General features: G+C 46.2%; 4 protein-coding genes across 4 annotated transcripts; 1 reads left to right on the top strand and 3 right to left on the bottom strand.

Annotated features, from left to right (window-relative positions):
* Nucleotides 1-495: 495 nt before the first annotated feature.
* On the bottom strand, nt 496-1,810 carry LOC120675382 (acidic endochitinase-like). The gene has a single exon (XM_039956594.1). The coding sequence runs from the start codon at nt 1,542-1,544 to the stop codon at nt 633-635; it is 912 nt and encodes a 303-aa protein (XP_039812528.1). The 5' UTR covers nt 1,545-1,810; the 3' UTR covers nt 496-632.
* Nucleotides 1,811-5,716: 3,906 nt separating this feature from the next.
* Nucleotides 5,717-9,655, top strand: LOC120675361 (methionyl-tRNA formyltransferase-like). The gene is made up of 10 exons (XM_039956564.1): nt 5,717-5,891; nt 5,977-6,174; nt 6,276-6,378; nt 7,078-7,148; nt 7,229-7,333; nt 7,906-7,939; nt 8,189-8,289; nt 8,798-8,857; nt 8,914-9,111; nt 9,227-9,655. Exons 1-10 carry the CDS (start codon nt 5,772-5,774, stop codon nt 9,317-9,319), a joined length of 1,083 nt encoding a protein of 360 aa, XP_039812498.1. The 5' UTR covers nt 5,717-5,771; the 3' UTR covers nt 9,320-9,655.
* Nucleotides 9,656-11,482: 1,827 nt separating this feature from the next.
* On the bottom strand, nt 11,483-15,174 carry LOC120675364 (serine/arginine repetitive matrix protein 1-like). Its single transcript, XM_039956568.1, has 6 exons — nt 14,506-15,174; nt 14,348-14,399; nt 13,343-13,441; nt 12,126-12,190; nt 11,850-12,020; nt 11,483-11,768 (listed from the first exon to the last, which is right to left on the bottom strand). The coding sequence occupies exons 1-6, from the start codon at nt 15,112-15,114 to the stop codon at nt 11,700-11,702; spliced, it is 1,065 nt and encodes a 354-aa protein (XP_039812502.1). The 5' UTR covers nt 15,115-15,174; the 3' UTR covers nt 11,483-11,699.
* Nucleotides 15,175-15,425: 251 nt separating this feature from the next.
* Nucleotides 15,426-18,679, bottom strand: LOC120675375 (IST1-like protein). The gene is made up of 6 exons (XM_039956587.1): nt 18,524-18,679; nt 17,633-17,765; nt 17,430-17,533; nt 17,145-17,316; nt 16,918-17,058; nt 15,426-16,030 (listed from the first exon to the last, which is right to left on the bottom strand). Exons 1-6 carry the CDS (start codon nt 18,571-18,573, stop codon nt 15,677-15,679), a joined length of 954 nt encoding a protein of 317 aa, XP_039812521.1. The 5' UTR covers nt 18,574-18,679; the 3' UTR covers nt 15,426-15,676.
* Between the last annotated feature and the right edge of the window lie 1,572 nt (nt 18,680-20,251).

Below are 20,251 nucleotides of genomic sequence, written 5' to 3' on the forward strand. Positions count from 1 at the left end.
TGTATGTACATAAGAAATATATGCCACATAATTATTGTTATCATTCAAAAAAAGTAAATTAATTTATTTTAAGTTTAGTTCACATTGTTTAGTATGGCTCGCGAGCCGGCTCGAGCCGGCTCGCGAGCCTCCACCGAGCCGAGCCTGATTTTCTGGCTCGCAAAAATAGCGAGCCGAGCCGAGCTCAGTTCGGCTCGGCTCGTTTCCAGCCCTAGCTGTACCTTGGCCCAATTACCTGGACCCCTCCGTTTGAGGGGCCCTATGCCGTCGCCCAGCTGGCCCGTGACCATCGACAGGCCTGGCTAGTATTGATTTAATTTGTTACGAGAGAAAAATACTATTGACTGATTGTTGGTTTGTGACGTGTGCTGATTTGGTGTGAGAGAAAAATACCGCTGGTTGATTGGACGACAAGCCAAACTAACGGATCATATTCACGAAAGAAGAAAAGAAAAGGATAATCCCAAGAGGACGGTGAACAATAACTCAATGAGAGACGCGAAATAAAAAAGATCCTCGCCGGATTCATTTATTTGTGTATAGAGATTACAGGACATGTAACTGAACATGGTATCATTTGAAGGAGAAAGGGGGACGTAACTGAGCTGAGCATGGTTTCACTTGGCAAGCGTTCACACGTTCCCGCGCAGGCTGCTGCTGTAACCAGAGGCGGCGTCTCTGGCGCGGTCCCACAGCATGAGCCCGCCGTAGTTGGCCGCGCCTCGCACCGCCGGCAGCACCTGCGACTTCAGCGTGTCCGCGTCGATGTACCCGCCGTTGTCCGCCGCGCTCTCCGCCGCCGGGAGGCCCAGGAAGACGTCCGCCGGCGGCGGCACGCCGGCCGTCCACCGCGCCCACGCGTCCTCCAGGTCGCTCGCGTCGCCCGGCGCGTACTGGCACTTGGCCATCGGGTTGTTGTAGAACTGCACCCACACGTGGCTGAACAGCCCCGTCTCGATCGCCTCGCCGAGGTGCGCGTCCGGGTACGGGCACTGCGGCGCCGCCGTGAGCAGGCACGCGCCGTTGCACCGGGACGACAGGGCCCTGGCCAGCTCGTCGTAGTGGTCGCCGCCGCCCTGCTCGATGTCGAAGTCGACGCCGTCGAGCACCGCGTCGCCGAGCGGGCGGGACGCCGAGGTGCCCCCGAGGAAGTTGTCCCACAGGTAGTCGGCGAGCCCGCGCGCTTCCTCGGCGGAGGTGAGGGAGTAGGTCGCCGTGGCGCCGCCGAGGGAGATGAGCACCTTGACGTCGCTCGCCTGGCACGACCTGATGTCGGAGCTGAACACGGCGCAGGTGCCCGCGGCGGGGTCGCAGTGGTTGGCGAGGTTGAGGACCGGGGGCTGGCCGCCGCCGTTGCCGAACGCGCTGACGAAGGCGATGTTCACGAAGTTGTACAGCCCGGAGGCGCACGTGTCCGCGAGGGTGCCCTCCTCGCCGCCCTGGCCCCAGTAAACGGCAACCTTGCCGGCGCTGGACACGGCGGCGAAGGCAGCCAAGAAGGACGCGGCGGCGAGGAGGGGGTGAGGCTGACGGAAAGAAGCCATGGATGCTGCGCAGTGTATGTATGCCCAGGCCAGCTCACACACGCAGCGTGATGTAGAGTTTGCCTGGGTGTACGGTTATTGTTGCATCGTGCATGCCTGTGGCCTGTGGGCAGCAGCTTGGCGTCATGGCGTGTGATCATGGACACGGCAAACTTGTCCGGTGGAAGAATAGTTGACTTGACTTGGGATCGACCAAGTCAAGAGTCGTGTCGATGTAGGAGTGGGTGGTGTTGCTCTAACACTGACCTGTACTACGTACCAATTCAGGTAGCACAGAAATGACCACGAAGATAAGAAATCTGGACCAAACTATAGCACGTGTATCTAGAAGCCGTCGCCTGAGCAGGTATCCAGAAGCCCGACGGCCGGTGAGGAGGGCGACGGCCGGGCGAATCGGCCCGTAGGGGGCTTGGGCGCCGGGGCGGGACAACGCTTGGGGTCCTCGGCCTGGCGGCGCACCGGAGCTTCATCAGCACAGATCCGGCCTTGCCGCGGGCGGATTCGGCCCTTGCGCCGCCGGATTTGCTGGCCCCGCCCCTCTGCGCGGCGGTTGGTGAGGTGACTCGGCGTGTGCAGGCAGGTGTCCGTGCGCGGGTCGGCGGCACATGGGGCTCACGCCGCTGTGCCCGTCTCGGGGCCAGGGCGGGACACGCCCCGCTCGTTCACGGCCGCTAGAGCTGCCAGCTCGAGCCCGCAGAATGCGCCACCTGCAGGATGCGCCACCTGCTTCTCCCCCACGACGGGCGCCGGCGGCTCGATTTGGACAGCAGGAGCCCGTCCGCTCGTCCAGATCTAGCTAGGGTGCAGGAGGAGGATGCGTCGGGACGAGCGCAGGGATGCGGAGGGCCGCCAGGTGCCTTGCTGCTTCCAGATCTCGGCCGGAGGTAGACGGGCGTGGTGCTCCTGAGGCTGGCGACGACCACGCGCGCATGAGGACGCGACACAGGAAGAGGATGTGCCCGTCGGTGTTGGTGCAGCGCGTTGCTTCGGCCGACGACGGGCGCTGTGGGTCCGGCCCGCGGTCATGGCGGCGGTAGGTGCTTCGGCCCGTGGTCGTGGCGGCGCGCGACTTCGATGCGACACGAGGAGCTACGGTTGGACAGCTTCGTCCCGACGCGGCATGTTGGGGTGGCACGGTGACGGCGCCGCCCTCGGTGGTCCGCTTTGGCTGGGTTCTCCGTGCGTTCCAGTTCCGGGCTGGGCGCGCAGTGGTTTGGAGTTGGGATGCTCTGGGCGAAGCATTTGCCGTCAATTTGCTGATGGTGATGGCAGCGGCGTCTTCGGGCGTCGTTCTCTCCGTTGGGGGCGTCATCTTCGAGCCCAGCCCACCTCTATTTGGGTCTCTGGGCCAAAGCCCCGTCCAGCTCCTGGACGAGCGACGGCGGCACCACTGGCGTCGTAACTTTTTTGGAGGCGCCGCTCCTTGAGACCCAACTTAGCTTGGAAATTCGGCGACCGAGGGTGGTGACGGATACGTGTAGGAGGTCGAGCTAAAGGGGGTTGACAAGCTCACGCGGTGGCGTCTCGCTTGTTTTGATGTCGACCAGGGGTTGCAGCATGTCTGTTGGCTTGGCTGCTTGCGGCGGCTGCGGCTGCTTAGCAGCTGTCAGTTCGGCGTGGCACAGCGTCTGACGGTGGTCCTTGCGGCAATGACAACATGGGGCAACTAGGTTTGCAGCGGATTGCGACGGGTGGCTCAGCTATGCTGGAGTTACTCCGGCGTGGTTCATTGTCGGAAGATGGCGCAAGCGACAACTCTGGCTTGCTGTCACGGCGGTGGAAGCTACGTGCGTGTGTGGTGCAACGAGTTGCTGTCGACCGACGGGCGCATTTAAGCTGTTTGATGAAGATCTTGGAAATAGGGCAATACTATTCATCTTCCCGACGGCAATACAATACACAGATCCGTGACATGGAGTACTGAGGCGGGCGTGGCGAGGCCCCCGCGTATGGTGTCTTCGGCGTGGCGACGAGAGTGAGGAGGAGTCCAACGGCGGGCGAGGCGAGGCCCCCGCGCATTGTGTTTTCGCGGAGCCGTCTGCGAGGCAGCCAGCGAGAGGTCCGGATTCGGTGGTTTCACTCTGTCGGGGGGTGGGTACTGTTGCAGCAGCTCTACGGCGTCGAGTCCCGCATGGTGGTGGCCTGTTCGGTGCAGGGCTGTCTGTTTTCTTGGTTTTCTCTTCCTGCTTTGGACTGCACCTTGGCGGCGACTTCAAGTGTAGGAGAAGGTGGTTTGCCGTACCGGCTTGGATTTGTTTCGGCCAATGTTGTCTTGCGGAGTTGTGTTGACTGAGTTGATGCCCCAATCCAATCGGTCAGGGTCTCTCGAAGTTGTTTTCGAGTTCTCCCCGCGTTAATGTCCCAATCTAACTGGGTGAGTTTGAGTTGCAGTTCCCCGTGTTGACGCCCCGATCCAACCGGGCGAGTCCTATTTTTTTAATTTTCTTTTATTTTTGTTTTCCTAACTATGGCCTCCCATAGCCTTTGTCTTGTATATTTTTTTCTATATCAATGAAACTCACAGTATCATGTGTGGTTCGTTCAAAAAAAAAGTGCTAACGAACCAAAGGAAACCATGGCACACACGGCACACCAGGTCGCCTCAAAGGTCTCACCACCAACGTCGCTGCTCATCGCTGCCCATCGACCTCGCCAAGCCGTTGAAGACTTGGCGTGCGAAGCTAAACTCATGCTTCGTTGAGGACTTTTTTTTTTGAGCAACTCGTTGAGAACTCTGGAGTCTGGACTCTAGAAACTAGAGCTGACTTGGACCGTGTTATTTTTTAGCAGGCTATGGCATGATTTTTGGTACGACCCGAAACACGGCACAGCACGGAACATTTTGGGTCTTGCCGGCACGACAAGAACACGAGTACCATGTCGTGCTGTGACTAAGATCTTAGCACGATGGGATGTATATATGGCACGGTCTGTATTTTGGACCATATTAGCACAACACAAAATAGCCTGTAGGCTCACATGTAGTCCGTTTTTCTACTATAACAGTTAATATTCTTTTCTAATTAACATTGTTTTGTCTCTTCTCATTCTTTATAAAGTTTACTTATTTTTATTATTTTACTTTGATCATTTTTTCTTATCGTGGTAGTAGCAGCAATGTATACACATGATAGTTTAGTCACGATCTTCTCTTGTAATAATGAGTGCATAAGTTCATTGCAAGTATCTAGAAGATCGTGCTTGGACCGGCATGATAGAAAAAATGCTAGCGTGCGTGGACTATACTTAGGCCCTGTTTAGTTTTCAAAAATTTTTACACAATACTCGTCACATCGAATCTTTGGACACATGCATGGAGCATTAAATGCAGTTGAAAAAATAACTAATTATATAGTCTAACTGATTAGCACGAGCTGAATCTTTTAAGTCTAATTAGTCCATAATTGGACATTATTTGTCAAGTAACAACGAAATGTGCTACAGTACCAAAACCTAATTTTTTTCACCAACTAAACACACCCTTAGGCTTAGTAAAGAACTTGTCGTGTCGGCACGGCACGACACGATACATCGAACGCGCCTAGAAATTTAGGCCCTGTTTAGTTCCCAAATTTTTCCATACGCTACAATAACTTCGAATGTTTAACCACTAATTAGGAGTATTAAACGTGGATAACTGACCAAACTCATTCCATAACCCCAGGGTGAAATCGCGAGACGAACTAATGAACCTAATTATGCAATGATTAGGCAATGTTGTGATAGTAGACAACCTCTAATGATGGATTAATTTGGTTTAATAGATTTATCTTGAAATTTTCCTTCCATCAGTGTAATTAGTTTTATAATTAATCTATGTTTCATATTTCTAATTAGTGTTGCAAACGTTGCCAAAAAAATTTGCCCAAATTTTTTTGCTAACTAAACGGGCCCTTAGACCCGCTACGGCACTGGCATGAGAGATCTGGGCCGAGCTGGCATGTCAGGGCCCAAGTCCCACCTCTACTGGAGACAGACGGTGGCGCTCGTCGCCGGCAGCTTTATCCGTGATGATGGGTGGGCTGTTTTCGCTTCTGCAGCCCAAGAACGGCCTAGGAGGAGACTGGCTGGGCTGGGGTGTCAGGGGCCCATGTTCCACCTCCAAAACTTTCCACCAGTAGCCACCACACCGGTCCACCCTGAAATCCCCCCGTCTTCCCCATCCCAACAATCTCCACGGGCTGATAAAAAAATAAAATAAAAAAAAACAATCTCCACGGGGGAACCATGGCGCGGTACTCCCCACCGCTGCTGCGCCGCTTCTTCAGCTGCGCCGCCACCTCCGCTTCGCCCGCCGGAGGCAGCGGCGCTGGGAAGAAGAACCTTGTCTTCCTGGGCTCGCCGCAGGTACTGTCGCACCCGCAAAATTCCGGCTTCTCGGTTCGCACTCAGGTTCGGTGGTATGATTACTCAACTCGGTTCCCGAACTCAGGTGGCCGCCTCCGTCCTGGACACGCTGCTGGCCGCGTCGGGCTCCCCGGACTCCGGGTTCCAGGTAGCTGCCGTCGTGACGCAGCCGCCGGCCGCCAAGAACAGGGGTAGGAAGCTGATGCCGTCGGCCGTCGCCCAGCTTGCGCTCGAGCGCGGCTTCCCGGAGGAACTCATCTTCACGCCAGAGAAGGCCCGGGAGGTACCTTCCTGGTTGCCATTCTCGAGTCTGGGTCCTGTACTCCTTTAAGGCTATGGAAGTATGGAGGAGCTGAGTTGATAGTGATTTCTGATGCAATGCAGGAGTCCTTCCTGTCGGACTTGAAGGAAGTGAAACCGGATGTTTGCATAACTGCTGCTTACGGGAACATTCTGCCCCAGAAATTTCTTGATATCCCACCGTGCGGTACGTCTGCTTGTCCAAGTACTTGTTTTGTCTTTCCTTCTAGTGTTTGAGTTCAGTGATGCACAAGGTACCCCAGCATAATTGTCTAGGAAGTAGGAACTTCGGTTCACTGTTTTTGGCAAAACTCTAAGACGTAATGCAGGTTAGAATACTAGCAACTACTTCATAATCATGTCTACCGAAGTAACATTCGTGCATCACGTAATGCAGGTTGTCAGTTACATACACTAATTTTCATAACATCTATAATTGCATTTCAGACCGTGAAACTAAAGAAAAAGTGACATTGGCATGTCATATATACAAACATTGGTTTCATACATGTGCTGTATTGGTATGGTATACTACCATTGGTTTCAGTATGGAATCCCTATCTACTTCTCATATCATCTTATTGCTTTTCAACGGTAACTAGATAGCTACTGGAATCTTCAAGGGCCTGTGTAACTGAAAAAAAAAGGAACCAGACTTGATGAATGCATGATGATCACACGATATTCCTGATTTTTTTTTTGTTCCGGTAACCACAAACCAACTAATATACTGCATTACTTCCAGTCAATTCATGGGCAAGCTAGCTTGGAAGAATTGGTGTTTAAAACCTTAATTTGCTAGATAACAGTTGGGAAGTGTTGAGTTTCGGGTACTAAAATGCTTGGGAACCCTAAGCCCTGATAATCTGCTGTGTCTATATTTCAGGTACAGTCAATATACATCCAAGTTTATTGCCTCTATATCGTGGTGCAGCTCCTGTGCAGAGGGCTCTGCAGGTCTTAATGCTCTCCTTGTTACAACTCAGTGCCACTGGAACTATGTTATACTTTTTTATTTATACCCACTATTTCTGTAGGATGGTGTTGCAGAAACAGGTGTTTCCCTCGCATATACTGTTTGTGCGTTGGATGCAGGACCAGTGATTGCGTGTGAAAGGTTTCCTGTTGATGAATACATTAAGGTAGTTTATATTCACTGTCTTGCTAGTTTGATTAATCATCTTGACAACTTAAAGTTACACAATAGATTCTGCAATTTGTTTACATGGACATGAATCTGTGAAATATGATTATAAACAAATTACATAATGATACCAATCATAAATTTTAGGCCTCCCTGTTGATGTTCAATCACATAACTTTAAGAGGAAAATTGGTTAGTGGACAAGGGTTCCAGTGTACCCATTGCGAATAACTTGATTGCACAAAATTATGCTTTGTTTGTTCATTATCTAGCTTCATACTGAAACTGGATATTACATATTACGAAGAATTTAAAGCATTATTAATCATCATAGCGCATTTCTTATTTTTGTGGGGGTGTCCAACTGCACATCTAGTTAGTGATGAGAGCTAAAACTTTCCACTGCTTGACTAACATGATATGCTGTTAGTTCAATTTACTGGAACAAGTTTCAAAGCAGAATTTGATTAGTTCACACTAAAAAACTAAAAGTGAAGCATCAGATGTTTGGTTATCAGGTTGCTATTATCCTTCATTGATCATTTTCTATGCCACTTTCTTTGTCTGCAGGCACCAGAGCTACTTGCTACATTGTTTGATATAGGTAAAGATTACAAATTAATCATAATACATAAAAGGTCACATTTCTACCTGATCATTTTCATTAAAGTGGTCCTCGTACAGCTTCTAGAAGCTTACCTGTCCTAATGGCTTGTTTGCTGCTCATTCTGCTAACGCTTCGCTGGGTCTAATGATTAGTTGATAAGTTTTGCAAATAAACAGGATGGATGGTTTTAATACTTCATTTTGTATTTCTGACTCGGTAATGTATGTTGATTATTGTATCGAATAGGATCCAAGCTGTTGGTTAATGAACTACCATCCATTCTTGATGGTTCGGCTAAAGAAAAGGCACATCCACAGGATGACTCCGAAGCTACGCTGGCACCCAAGGTAAGCATTGGCAGCAGTAGTTCAGTCTACACTAGATGACGAACTTAAATTTCTTGTATATATTAAGTTATTTGTTTCATTGTACTTATGAGCTGGAAATGGCGCAACTGGAATCTAGAAGAACTTATTTTTATGACTGGGAGGCTCCACCCTTTTCTTTATAGAGAACTTGAGTTTTTAGAGCTTATGTACAACTTTCTAGAAGTACATTGCACTAAAGCTACTGTTGAGTGTATCATACTTCCTTGTATAACTGTACAAATTCAACTTGGGCGTTTTGTTGAATTTTCGTGCCAACAGTCATGCCTACTTTTCAATAGATAAGATGCACTTGCTGAATGTGTTGTACCTAGTACCAGAGACTTGGAATTCTAATCTACAAGCACTTCAGAAGTTAGCAGGCTGCAGGCTAATGCACTCAAATAATTTTCACTAGTTGTATAGAGCCTAACTAAATTCCCTTGATGGTCTGTTTTACTAATTTACCTTGGTGACCTATGTTTTCCAGTTAAATTCTGAGGAGTCATGGCTATCGTTTGACCAAGAGGCTAAAGAGATCCATAACAAGGTGAGTTTGTAATTTCTAGTGTACTCATTAAAGCTATTGCCAACCAACTTCCTTAGGTGCGGGCATTTTCAGGGTGGCCTGGAACTCGTGCAAAATTGCAACTCATAAATCAAAATGGTGAAGCAGATGTGCTAGAGATTAAGGTTATCAGTACGAAGGTTTCATCATCATTTGACAAGGCCGGAGATGAAAACGAGATATTATTCTCCGGGAGTTCCTTGCTGATTCCTTGCAGTGGATCAACTTGGCTTGAGGTGTGTATCCAGTTTTGTTGAGAAATAGCAGTTCTGCCATTCAGTTGTTTTTGCTGTGGGCTTGTGGTTTTCTCTCGGTGTTTCTCTTAGCTTAATCTTGGGTTGCGTATGCTAGGTGTTGGAACTTCAGCTCCCTGGAAAGAAAGTAACAATGGCTCGGGACTTTTGGAATGGTTTGCGTGGTCAGAAGCTGTTGAAGTCACCATAAGAGTGGATATCTGCATTCGCATTGCTGCGCCTGCATGCTATCTTTTGCACAAGATATATTACATGCTCGGCCCCCTAAAATTTTGCAGGGGCATTGACATCATCCTAGCTGCGCCCACAAGGGAAGTGTTGCTATGACTGAAAAATTACTTGAGGTCCCAATTTAATACTATATTTTTTTAGTTTTATTTTTCGTGATAACTTGAGAGGGAAGGAGGTGGACAAATTGAGTTTGTACCGTCCCATGAATTTTGGACAAGAACATACAGATGTTAAGGTATGTCAACTGTTTGATTCAATATCATTTGAAAGAACTGTCCGTTGAGAGATGGCGACACTAAACTGATTGCCATTGCTTCAAATCTGAAAAAGAAAAACTCAATTGTCTTTGTAAGTGCTGAGGCAATAGTTTATTTATCGTACTATCTTGTGGACGTTCAAGCCGACCATGCTAGATGTCTCGAGTGTATATTCTGTGAAGGGTGCTTGCTTCTTTCTCGTGGCATGGTCCACCGAATGGAAGAACGGTCTTGCCTGGCAAATCTATGCAAGCGAAATGTTCCTTAACTTCTGCAAGGTGAAGTAGAGATAACTATATGTAAATAAAGAAACAGTGGCAGGGGTGACTTTATGAAAGACTTGTCTTCCACGGCGGTGCATCTGCTGCCTGGAATGCGGAGTTGGATACGGTGGATGATCGACAATCAGATAAGGGGATGCGACAGCGACAAGACCAACTGCGCCCAGATTACGCCATTCAGAAGGAGCATCCAAATGGCGGTCGTGCGGCTTCCTGCAAATATTGTAATCTCCGTGTGTACCTCATAGGCTCATGCGTCCTTGCATCGATCGCTGTTCTCGGGATTTTGTAGTGCTGCTTCAGACAGCTGCTGATAATGTCTTCAGAGAAAGGTAAATGACTTGACTATGAGAGCAAAGCTAGTGGATGCGCCGGCAGCAGGCGAAAACGAAGCCACCGTGGCATTTATTAAATGCTGCCCTAGCAGTCTCGGCGAACGGAGCACTGGCTGCAGCCAATGGATGGCCAGCGTCGCAGCAGTGCAGCGAATGAGATGACCCCACGCGCACATCCGCTTGCTTCCGCCGATGACTCGCAAAACGCTCGCTTTCTTCTCTCTCCTGATTTCTCTCTCCCCCACGTCAAATTTCGCCAGCTTCCTAACACCCATAATACTCGCTCTGGACTGATGTCAGGGGATTCTCTCAGGGGTGACATCACGTATGTTAGGCAACACAACACATGTATATTATCCCTTTGTGCCATCGCGTGAAATCATTTGGACGGCGCAGTTATAAATGCACGCCCAGTTGGTTAGTCACTCCGGCGGCACCCCTCAGGTCCTGAGTTCGACTCCCCGTGAGAGCGAATTTCAGGCTGAGGGTAAAAAAATCCCCTCGCTGGCCCCGTGTGACAATGCACTGGTTGTGAGATGGCCCAAGTCGGCCTGAGGACCCTTACATGACCCAGGTAGGTAGTTCCCAAGGGTTACGTCTCCCAGTGTCAGGACAGGGCCAGGGTTCGGAGATTTTCTTGGTCGGGGAAGCCGAGTCTTCTCTTAGTTAGTATCGGTGGGGCGGTCTTTCCCCACCCGGCCGAGTTTTTTTTTATAAATGCACGCACCCGGAAGGTCCAGGGTATCCGAGCTGATCTTAGTTTCAGGCGCGCCCAAGTACTAGTCTACGACCACAGACGGGGGGCACGCACGTACATTCTTGGCCATTGCCCGGTCCGTCTAACTCCAAGAGCGCAGCAATGGCGGCCCGTCGCGAAGGGCCGCGGCGCCGGGTGCTTCCACCGCCGGCGCCTGCGGCCGTGCCGATAATAATGATGCGCCGCGGCCGTGGGCGCACTGATCTCCCCGCGTTCCTCATGCTGCTGGGCGCGTCGGTCGTCGTGCGCTCCGCCTCCGCGGGGGCCACGTCGCCGTCCGCCACCGCCTGCGGCGATTGCCTGCTCGCAGGCTTCCTGCTCTGGCTTCTCGGCGTCATGCTGCTCTCCTTCCACCGAGCGCAGACGCTTCGGCGTTTCATCGTTGGCCGCCTGCTGCGCCGCTTCTTCTAGTCTAGTAGATCGGCCCCGTGCGCGCGTGTTTCATTGCCAGCTTGTTTTACAAATGTTCATGTACGCCGAATCGCCGATCGGTTATGCAACTTTTGGACTTGCAGTGTACTTGTGCCTTAATATCATGTTCAAATGATCCGTAACCACATAATACCATAATCTACTGTTAGTACGTTAGACAAAAGATACATACAATTGGTAACTGGTTACAAATTCTCAATTTCCATCCTTCATAGTATGCTTGGTCACAGTTACACACCAGCAAAGTCGAGCTTGAGCACGGTAGAGAGGACAAACTTCATGTATTAGAATCCTGTCGCAACTTTTGAGCCCGTTCTCTCCACGAACCCTTTTGCATTGCCAAAACCTATGGAAATGGTTTCATGAGTGGTGTTGTAATACACAGAAATAAACAAAAAAACAAGGGAAACATACTAGATAGTCTTACTTTGTCGCTAATGAGGGAGCTGCTGGGTTGAGCTTCTATATCTTCAGCTTTCTCGTCCTCATCATTGGCTTTCAGCTCATCCTCAGCAGCTTCAGTATTAACAAACGAAGTTGTAGGTACTCCAAATATAGCCTCCTCATGCGCGTCCCTGACTTTATCTTCATGCTTTGACTATGGTATGTAAAGAGCAACGAATGGGGTGGGGTGGGGGTATAGTCACGAACAATGGAAAGAGTGCAGAAATATGGAATTTTAACTCATTGTTCCACTGTATACCTCCACAGCAGAAAGCCGGAAACTCTTTCCAATATTCTTCACCAGTGAAGCATCATCATTAGCAACTACAAATAAAAATCAGGGTAAATTCTGGGTTACCAAGGCTAAAAAACAGATCCCATGCATGGCCTTTTTGTGTGGATATATTGCTGCGCTAAAACCTCTTAAATGCTTAAGCAACCAACTATACCACTGCATCAGTCAGAAAAAGGTTGACCGTGATGCATCCAACTTTCAAAAACTTGAGAAGTCAAGCAATTGCATTAGTTGAGGAAACCACATTATGTGAGCATTATTGTTGAACAGTTTTACCGTTGATACAGATGCATATGAACCTGAATGGGACAAGTGGCGGCATGAATAGCTAAACAAGGAGATCTTTGCCGGTGCTCAGTTGCTCACTTGTTTTTTTTTATATCAAACATCTATCTAGCACTTTTCACTTCAGAAAATAATCAGCTGATAATCCAATTTTGAATCAAACAACATTGCCTGATAACATGTACCAAACTTCAGATGCTTCTTCGACACACACAATGTAACTAGGAAACTATTTTATGCTCAACAGGCTGTTCTATCTTTGTACAGACAATAGACGATCCCTACATCAATCTAAAGATCTGAGCTAGTATCATCCAAGCAATAAACAGCTTTAGCTCCACAATTCCATAACAGAAATTATGTAAGAAGCAAAAAAAAATTTCTCTGTTACATTAAGCCTAACCTTTATAACTCTTGAAATGGTTGAACTGATGTAGTCAGTTGACATAGGGAAAGTTGGAATTCTAAATTTTCACTCGTATAAAGAGGAGGGCCATTTCATTGTGCATAAAAATTGAAAAATTACGAGGAAACAAAAGACCCTCTTATGTTTAAGATATCGTAGCTTTCTCTGGAATCTGATAACTCAAATAAAAATGTATTTTAATTAGAACATCCTATTGTGTATATTTCACTAGGTTCCATAAAGTGTTCTACACCCTAAAAATAGGATTGTAAAACATATGGTGTTTAAAAAACCAATATCAGTATGCCATGTGGGTGTCTAAAATAATACCACACCGAGCTGAATAATAATTTAATGAACAATGTCGTCCAGAGCCACAAAGGGAATAATCAAGACAGTACAGCCATATTCAGACTGACTTGATCAAGAACCATGTTAATGAAAACTCATATCAAGGAATAATCGAGACTGAAGCAATATCAATACTAACCTTCAACATCATCGTTATCTTCATCAAGTGGAGCATCCTTATTAAATTCAAATCTTTCCCACCGCACAGTTGCACTTCCGAGAGTGGAATCTTTTGCAGCTGCCAATTAGGGGAAAAGAAAATCTTCAGAACAATGAAAATGTCAAAAAAGAGACTGCAAACCTATCATGGAATGTGACCAACATAAAACATTGCAAACCAATGCGCATTTGCATTTTGCTTTGGTATACAAGGTGCGTTGATTTTGAGTTTTGGAGCTATATCACGAGGCTTAGCTACATAAATAAACAGAAATGCACATAAGCACCACACTGCTTATACTTATATATGGTGGATTTCACATTTTTCTTTATGTAACAGGAGTTAATTTTCAGTCTTGGAGCTATATGATGATGCACAGAAATAATGAACAAACAGAAATGCACATAATCATCACACTGCTTAGACTTATCTATGATGGATTTTGCATTTCCTTTGTGTATAAAAGAGTTATTTTGAGTTCCGGAGCTATATCATATGAAGCATAGGTATATATATCCAAACAAAAATGTACATAAGCATTGCACTGCTTAGAATTAATCATAATGAATTTTAGCTGATCAAGCTAGCATAGCAAAGTATCTCAACTTATGTACAATTATTTTCCAAAATTTTACTACAATGTAGAACCTCATATTTAATAAACCTATGCTACCAGTACCAGACCATTGCTGTGTTCCAACAAGGAGCCACAAAATTTCTATTGGTTGAAAAAAGGCAGCACCCTAGCTCATAAGGTTTGGTCCGTCTTGTGTCATTGACAGGTGAGCCTTATAGTCCATTCCGTATGCGAGTCGAACTAGCCCTCCATCCACGATTACATAGATCCCTACAACAGCTCTATGTATCCGATATTTGTACAAACTCTGTCCGTAGCAATGCACGGGCATAATAGCCTAGTAATAACAAAAACGAAGAACTCTGAAAATATTAACAAAATGAAGAAATCAGAAGTGCGGAACTTACATGTCTCTGAGAGCTGAAGCTTCATCTTTGCTTTAACTCTCTCAGCTGGTGTCTGCAAGAGCATCAAGTTCTAATGATTTCAAAACACCGGGAAGCTTACAACAAAATTGTACAGCAGATACAAATTTACAAAGCAGTAAGACCAGGGCGCGACCAACCATTCTATCATATCCTTCTATGAGCCGCGAGTAGTCTACTTTACCGCCGTCCCTACCACCACGGGCCTTTGAGCTATCACGGCCGTCGTCGTGCCGTCGATCCCCATGCCGGTCCCACCGGCCTTCAGAGAGCGAGTTCCTGCCACTCCGGCGGGAAGGCGACCTCGACCGAGACCTAGAGCGCCTCCGAGACGACCTGCGATACCTCTCCCGAGACCTGGACCGGCGCCTGCGCTCCCTCGACCGGGACCTGGACCTCGATCGGCGCCGGCTCGAGCGAGACGGGGACCTGGACCTGGACCTGGACCTGGACCTGGACCGGGTCCTGGGACGCGAAGGAGGCGGTGAACGGGAGCGACGGCGCGTGCTGGATGGGTGCTCAGAATGCCGCGGCGGCGGTTTGGCGAGATTAGGGGGTTGGCCGGGGGCAGGGGCGGCGCCAGCGCGGACAAAGCCCGACAGGAAGGAGGAGGCTGCGGTGGGCTTGGAGGGGAAGGAGGTAGCATCGGAGGAAGAGGAGGAGAAGCCGAGCCCCTGCTTGAAGCGGCGGGCCCCCTCGCCCTTGCGGTTGAGCTCGTCGTAGTACGCCGCCGCCTTCGCTTCCTCCATCGCTCCCGGCTCCGGCTCGTGCGGCACGCGAGGCCGGTGGGTCGGTCGGGGACGGTGCGAGTGGGCCTTTTTTTTAGGGCATACTGGGCTGCGTAAGCTGCAACGCTATACCTATTCGGACTAAACAATCCGATGGGCCTTTTAGATATCTGATTCCTTTTTCTCGCCCAGCCCAGCGATATCGCATACAGGTTTCTGACATTTGGCTGCAATGTTACTGTATACCAGTCAAAAATGTTATGGCTGAAGCAGCAAAATGCATGATAAAGCTCGTTCAGGACTCATGAAATCCCCACAATTTGCTAAGACAATGATACAGTATAAGTGACATTCTTGCATTCCAAACAAGCCCTTGAGCAGATACCACAAACATTTTCCTCAGTACAAAGGAAGACGGGAACAGAAAGCCACACAATTTCATTTGATGTGCTTGCAAAGGGAATATACAGTAATAAAGTTATTCGATGAAATATTTTTGTCAGCCATAGACTCATTGTGCTTCATTGCCATATTCATAAACCGTCTAGGATTCCCTGACTCTGCCTTGCTGGAACCAAAGGCGTCACTGACTTGTGATTTTAACCTTTGCAAGTTCAGCTGCCGCACGAGCAGCAGCAGATGCACGGGTAGCGGCAGCAATGGCAGCTCTGGCTTTTTCTAGCACATCTGATGAACTTGGGTTGGTGCAGGATCTCTCCTCAGCAGGGGAATGATGCTCCTGGGTTGCCACAATGGTCTTAGAGGCAACATAAGCTATTGAACCCCCAGCTGGTGAACTTGGAGACTCAAGAACTTGATGTTTTTCCACATCCCTGGCAGGTGGCTTCAACGCGGGCGGCTTATCTCTTGAAGCAGAAGCAACTGGAGAGTTCTCAATTGGTGGCTGGACCTGGTGGACTGAAGATCCCGAGCCATCCTGCATACCAACACAAAGCACATGAAGTGATTTCTAAAGGATTTTGATCAAACTTAACTGGATACAGTTCTTGATGGAACTATGTAGGCACATATGCTTGTAGCAAGTTGATTCTGGTTCTCTTCTGAATTCCTTAATTGACCACCCCATGTTAATGAATCAACAGCCCCCAGTTTTAGTAAGCAGCCGACAAACTTTTTTAGCATTAAAAGATTATGTTTGCAGTTCTCATATGTAAGGATCAATATCGATCCAATGATATACTCCCTCCATCCCAAAAATAAGTGTTGTTTTAGCATTCAAGTTTTGTCCCACAAAGAGTGTTGTTTTAGCTTGTAGTGAGATACATCTAATTAAAGCAATGCCAAGTAAAAAAAACTGTATAGAAAAACGCATGGAGCAGATCAAATGTTTAGTAAATACTACTTTTCTGATTCCAATGCATATGCATTCATTGAGAATCTAGAAAACCAAATAAACAACACGGTTTTCAATCACAACTGCTAGAAGTAATTAGGGGTAACAAGATCATTTCTCAGGATGTATGTCTGAAATTTTCTAAAACAACAGTCTATTTGGGATGGAGGGAGTACAAACAGTAAGAACCAATATCGACCCAAGGACATACAAACAGTGATGGTAAAAAGATAAATGAGGTAAATACAGAAGATTAGACCAAAGCTATAAGAAAATCAATTATGGCATATCATGTGGAGTATGTAGCTGACAGTTGGACATTTCTATCTGAATGTCAGATGAAAAAAAAGAGAGTCTTGCATGAAATTAAACAATCGCAAGAGGAAACTAATGGTTTCTCAGAATGAGCATAAAGATCTAAGTAAATTCCTTCAACTGAAACATCATATAGGTGATGTTAGGCCAACTACCAGTAGATCTTCATATTTCTTGTTGAATTCCGCTTCAGTATTAGATGAATCCCATTCAACGTTGTACTCTTGGGCAATAGCTTTCAGAACTTTCAGCTTTGATTCACCTGATGGAGCCTTCACCGAGAGCTTCTCGATTATCTGTACTCAACATTTTGAAAAGGTAAAAGATGCTCACTTTGTGAGCAACACAATTCCGGGTTGAGCATGTTGGAGGTTCCACTTACTGTGCGATTGACACCACTGTCAGGCCGCAACTCCATAGCAGCAGCAACAAACTCCTTGCCATACTTGGTGGTAAACAAATTGCGGAGATGCATTAGCTCAGGCAAGTCTGAACATCTTCCTGATGCAAATATTATACTAGCAATTGCTTCTCGCAGTTCTAAGGGGCATTCCCTGGTCCATGAGAAAAATAACAGGTGTAATCATATTCTTTTAGGTGATAAAAAAAGTATCTCGAGTCGACAATAATAATTTAATTCAAGCGCAATTGATAAAGCAGAACCTACTTTTGAACCTCAACAATAGGGACTCGTGCCAGAACAAATTCACAGAAAAGCTCCACAATCTCATATGCAGCCAATATATTTTGCTCCCGAATAATGTGCTCCACCTATGATTAATAGTGATAGATCAGAAAATGCAAAGGAAATAATACAAAAAATGACAACTATGCAAAAGAAATAGCTATAAGCCTATAACTCCAACTTACTCGAATCCTTGCGATAGATTCCTGGCCAGTCTGAAGATACTGAACCATCTCTTTCCGCATATTTATCAGTTGTAACTCCCTCCTATTGCGCAGCAGCTTGATCCTCGAAATGACAAGATTCAAACATGTTTTGCTACATAAAGCACAGAAATTCTGTTAGTTAAGGGTTTAAACAAAACAACATTTGCTTCCCTAAGTCCACCATGCATATAAATGACTAATACTGTAAGAAGCAAGAAGTAGCATGAAATGTCAACTGACTATGGGCAAGAACAATAGCGGAATAGCCAACTGAGCTGATAATCGACTGGTACTTCCATAACTCAGATCCAGTAAATTATGAAAGATCATTGGCTATTGTTGAAGCGATTGCACTAACACACATGGGAACTTAAATATATTATCAATTTCATTGGCTCCCTGTGGATTCAGATATCTTTACTGAAGCAGCCATCCTTACTACCAAACAGCTGCCAATCTGTCTTCTAATACTGAGCCTGATTAAGAGCATATAACATCTTCAAAAACATAGCATACATGAAACTGCTCAGCAGCATCTAACATACAGTTTTTTTTTCTTGAAACGAACCGGGCAGGAGAGCTGCCGTTTATATTAAGCATACAGCTTTCAAGAATGGCAATTCGCCACTCAAGGAGAAGGGGATGGAACAAAGAAAGGCATCCATGACATCATCAGGATCCAGCTAGCGCTGCTAGTTTTTTGCAAGATCGTAAGAAAAGGTAATCAAGTAAACAACTTTAAGCCTAATCTAAATCTAGAACTCCGAACAACACACTGGAATTCGCGATCTTAACATCCGCCCCAAACCGAAATGGGAAATTTGTCGCCAAGTCAGGGGTTCGTGATTGAAAGGGGACAGGAAGGGTAACCATTTGGTGCCGAAGGTGGAGCGGTTGAAGAGCGAGTTGAGGGACGACATCGCCGGCGGCGTCGCCCGCGGATGGACCTGCCGATGTCAACAGTTCAAGCGAGTAGCAACGGGGAAAGACAAGCTCTTCCATGTAGTTTTGCAGTTATACCCCTTTGGTTGTTCGTTTTGGACTTTTTCAGTTGGATATTTTCTTTATATAAAATTTAAGTTGGGAACATATCACGTGCAAAAGAGTTTGATTTGCATCTAATACTCCCTCCGTTTCAAGTTGTAAGTCATTCCAAGAATTTTGGAGAGTCAAACTATCTCAAAGTTTGACTAAAAATTTATAGAGAAACACAAAAATTTATAACATCAAATAGATATACTATTAAAATATAACTAACAAAAAATCTAATGATACTTAATTGGTATCGTAAATGTTATTATCCTGTTGTATAAATTTGATAAAACTTGGAAAATTTTGACTCTTCTAAATTCTTGAAATGACTTATAATTTGAAACGAAAGGAGTATGTTCCTATGGAAGTTAGTGTTAGTGGCGTTTTCTTTGTTGTATGGAAAGGTCTAATTGTTTCATCAACTATATATGTTTTTAATATCAATTTCGTCAATGAAATAGAGATCTCGTTGATCATAAAAGATGTTAAAATATAAATGAATTGTCTACATCTTCCCATCAGCTTAAACTTTTGAGTTAAATTAGTTGGTGCATGCAACTCAATATCGTATTAGGGCCGAAGGTCGCGAGTTCGAATTCTGGCGGATGCGAGTAAATAAAATAATTACAACCAACTCCTAGTATTCACGTTTAAGGCTTGAGGGGCCTGCACGTGAGGGAGAGTGTTGAAGTATAGGAGAATTGTCCATCTCTTCTCATCAGTTTAAGTTTTTTTTGTTGAATTGGTTGGTGCATGCAACTCAATAAAAGGCCAAGGCTGTGAATATATTTTTGGTCAAAATTTCAAAGTACCTTTTCAATCTTTATGAAAAAAGATTGAAAACATGAATCATTGCAGTTATAAGTCATCTTTAAATGCAGTTTCATAATATCATAGTTCTATTCAATGTTATATCCTCATTATTGCATATCGTACACTACTACAACTTAGGGCAATTCCAACCCATAGTGTCCATGAGTATTGTTTATGTTGTCATATCATCAAGACATCACCTTTAGAAACTACTCTACAACACATGATTTCTTGGTGTGGATTCCTACTAAACTCTCTTTCTTTTCTCCACCTATCATATTTGTTCTCCATTTTATGAAGACACCACCTCACACCCAATGCACAACATGTGGTGTCTCTTTCCACACTCTCTCTCATTTATTATGGTGCCACATAAGAAAAAATCCTATGTGGCAGTATATTTAATTCTATAGACACCTGTTGGGGGATGGTCTTAGTCTTACGATACCATTTAAAGCATCAAGTGCTAGTAGGTTAGTAACTCAAGATAGCGTCTTTCATATGACAGCTCCAAGGATATGTCTACTGTGCCTCTCTTACACACGAAAAGTTTCTCATGATAAATCGTACACCATGGAATAATTTGTGTACTCCAATAGAAGTGGTATTATCTTGCCCTAAAAAAAATAATGGGTACTATCCTGTGGTGTCTGGAGTACAAGGAAACAGGACGCGGGGTAGGTTTCTGATATGCCTTCTGAAATGGCATACCTAACGTGAACTTTTAGTCAAGTATATGAACAGTAGAATTCA

The sequence above is a fragment of the Panicum virgatum genome, chromosome 5N (assembly GCF_016808335.1).
Source record: "Panicum virgatum strain AP13 chromosome 5N, P.virgatum_v5, whole genome shotgun sequence".
Classification (NCBI taxonomy): domain Eukaryota; kingdom Viridiplantae; phylum Streptophyta; class Magnoliopsida; order Poales; family Poaceae; genus Panicum; species Panicum virgatum.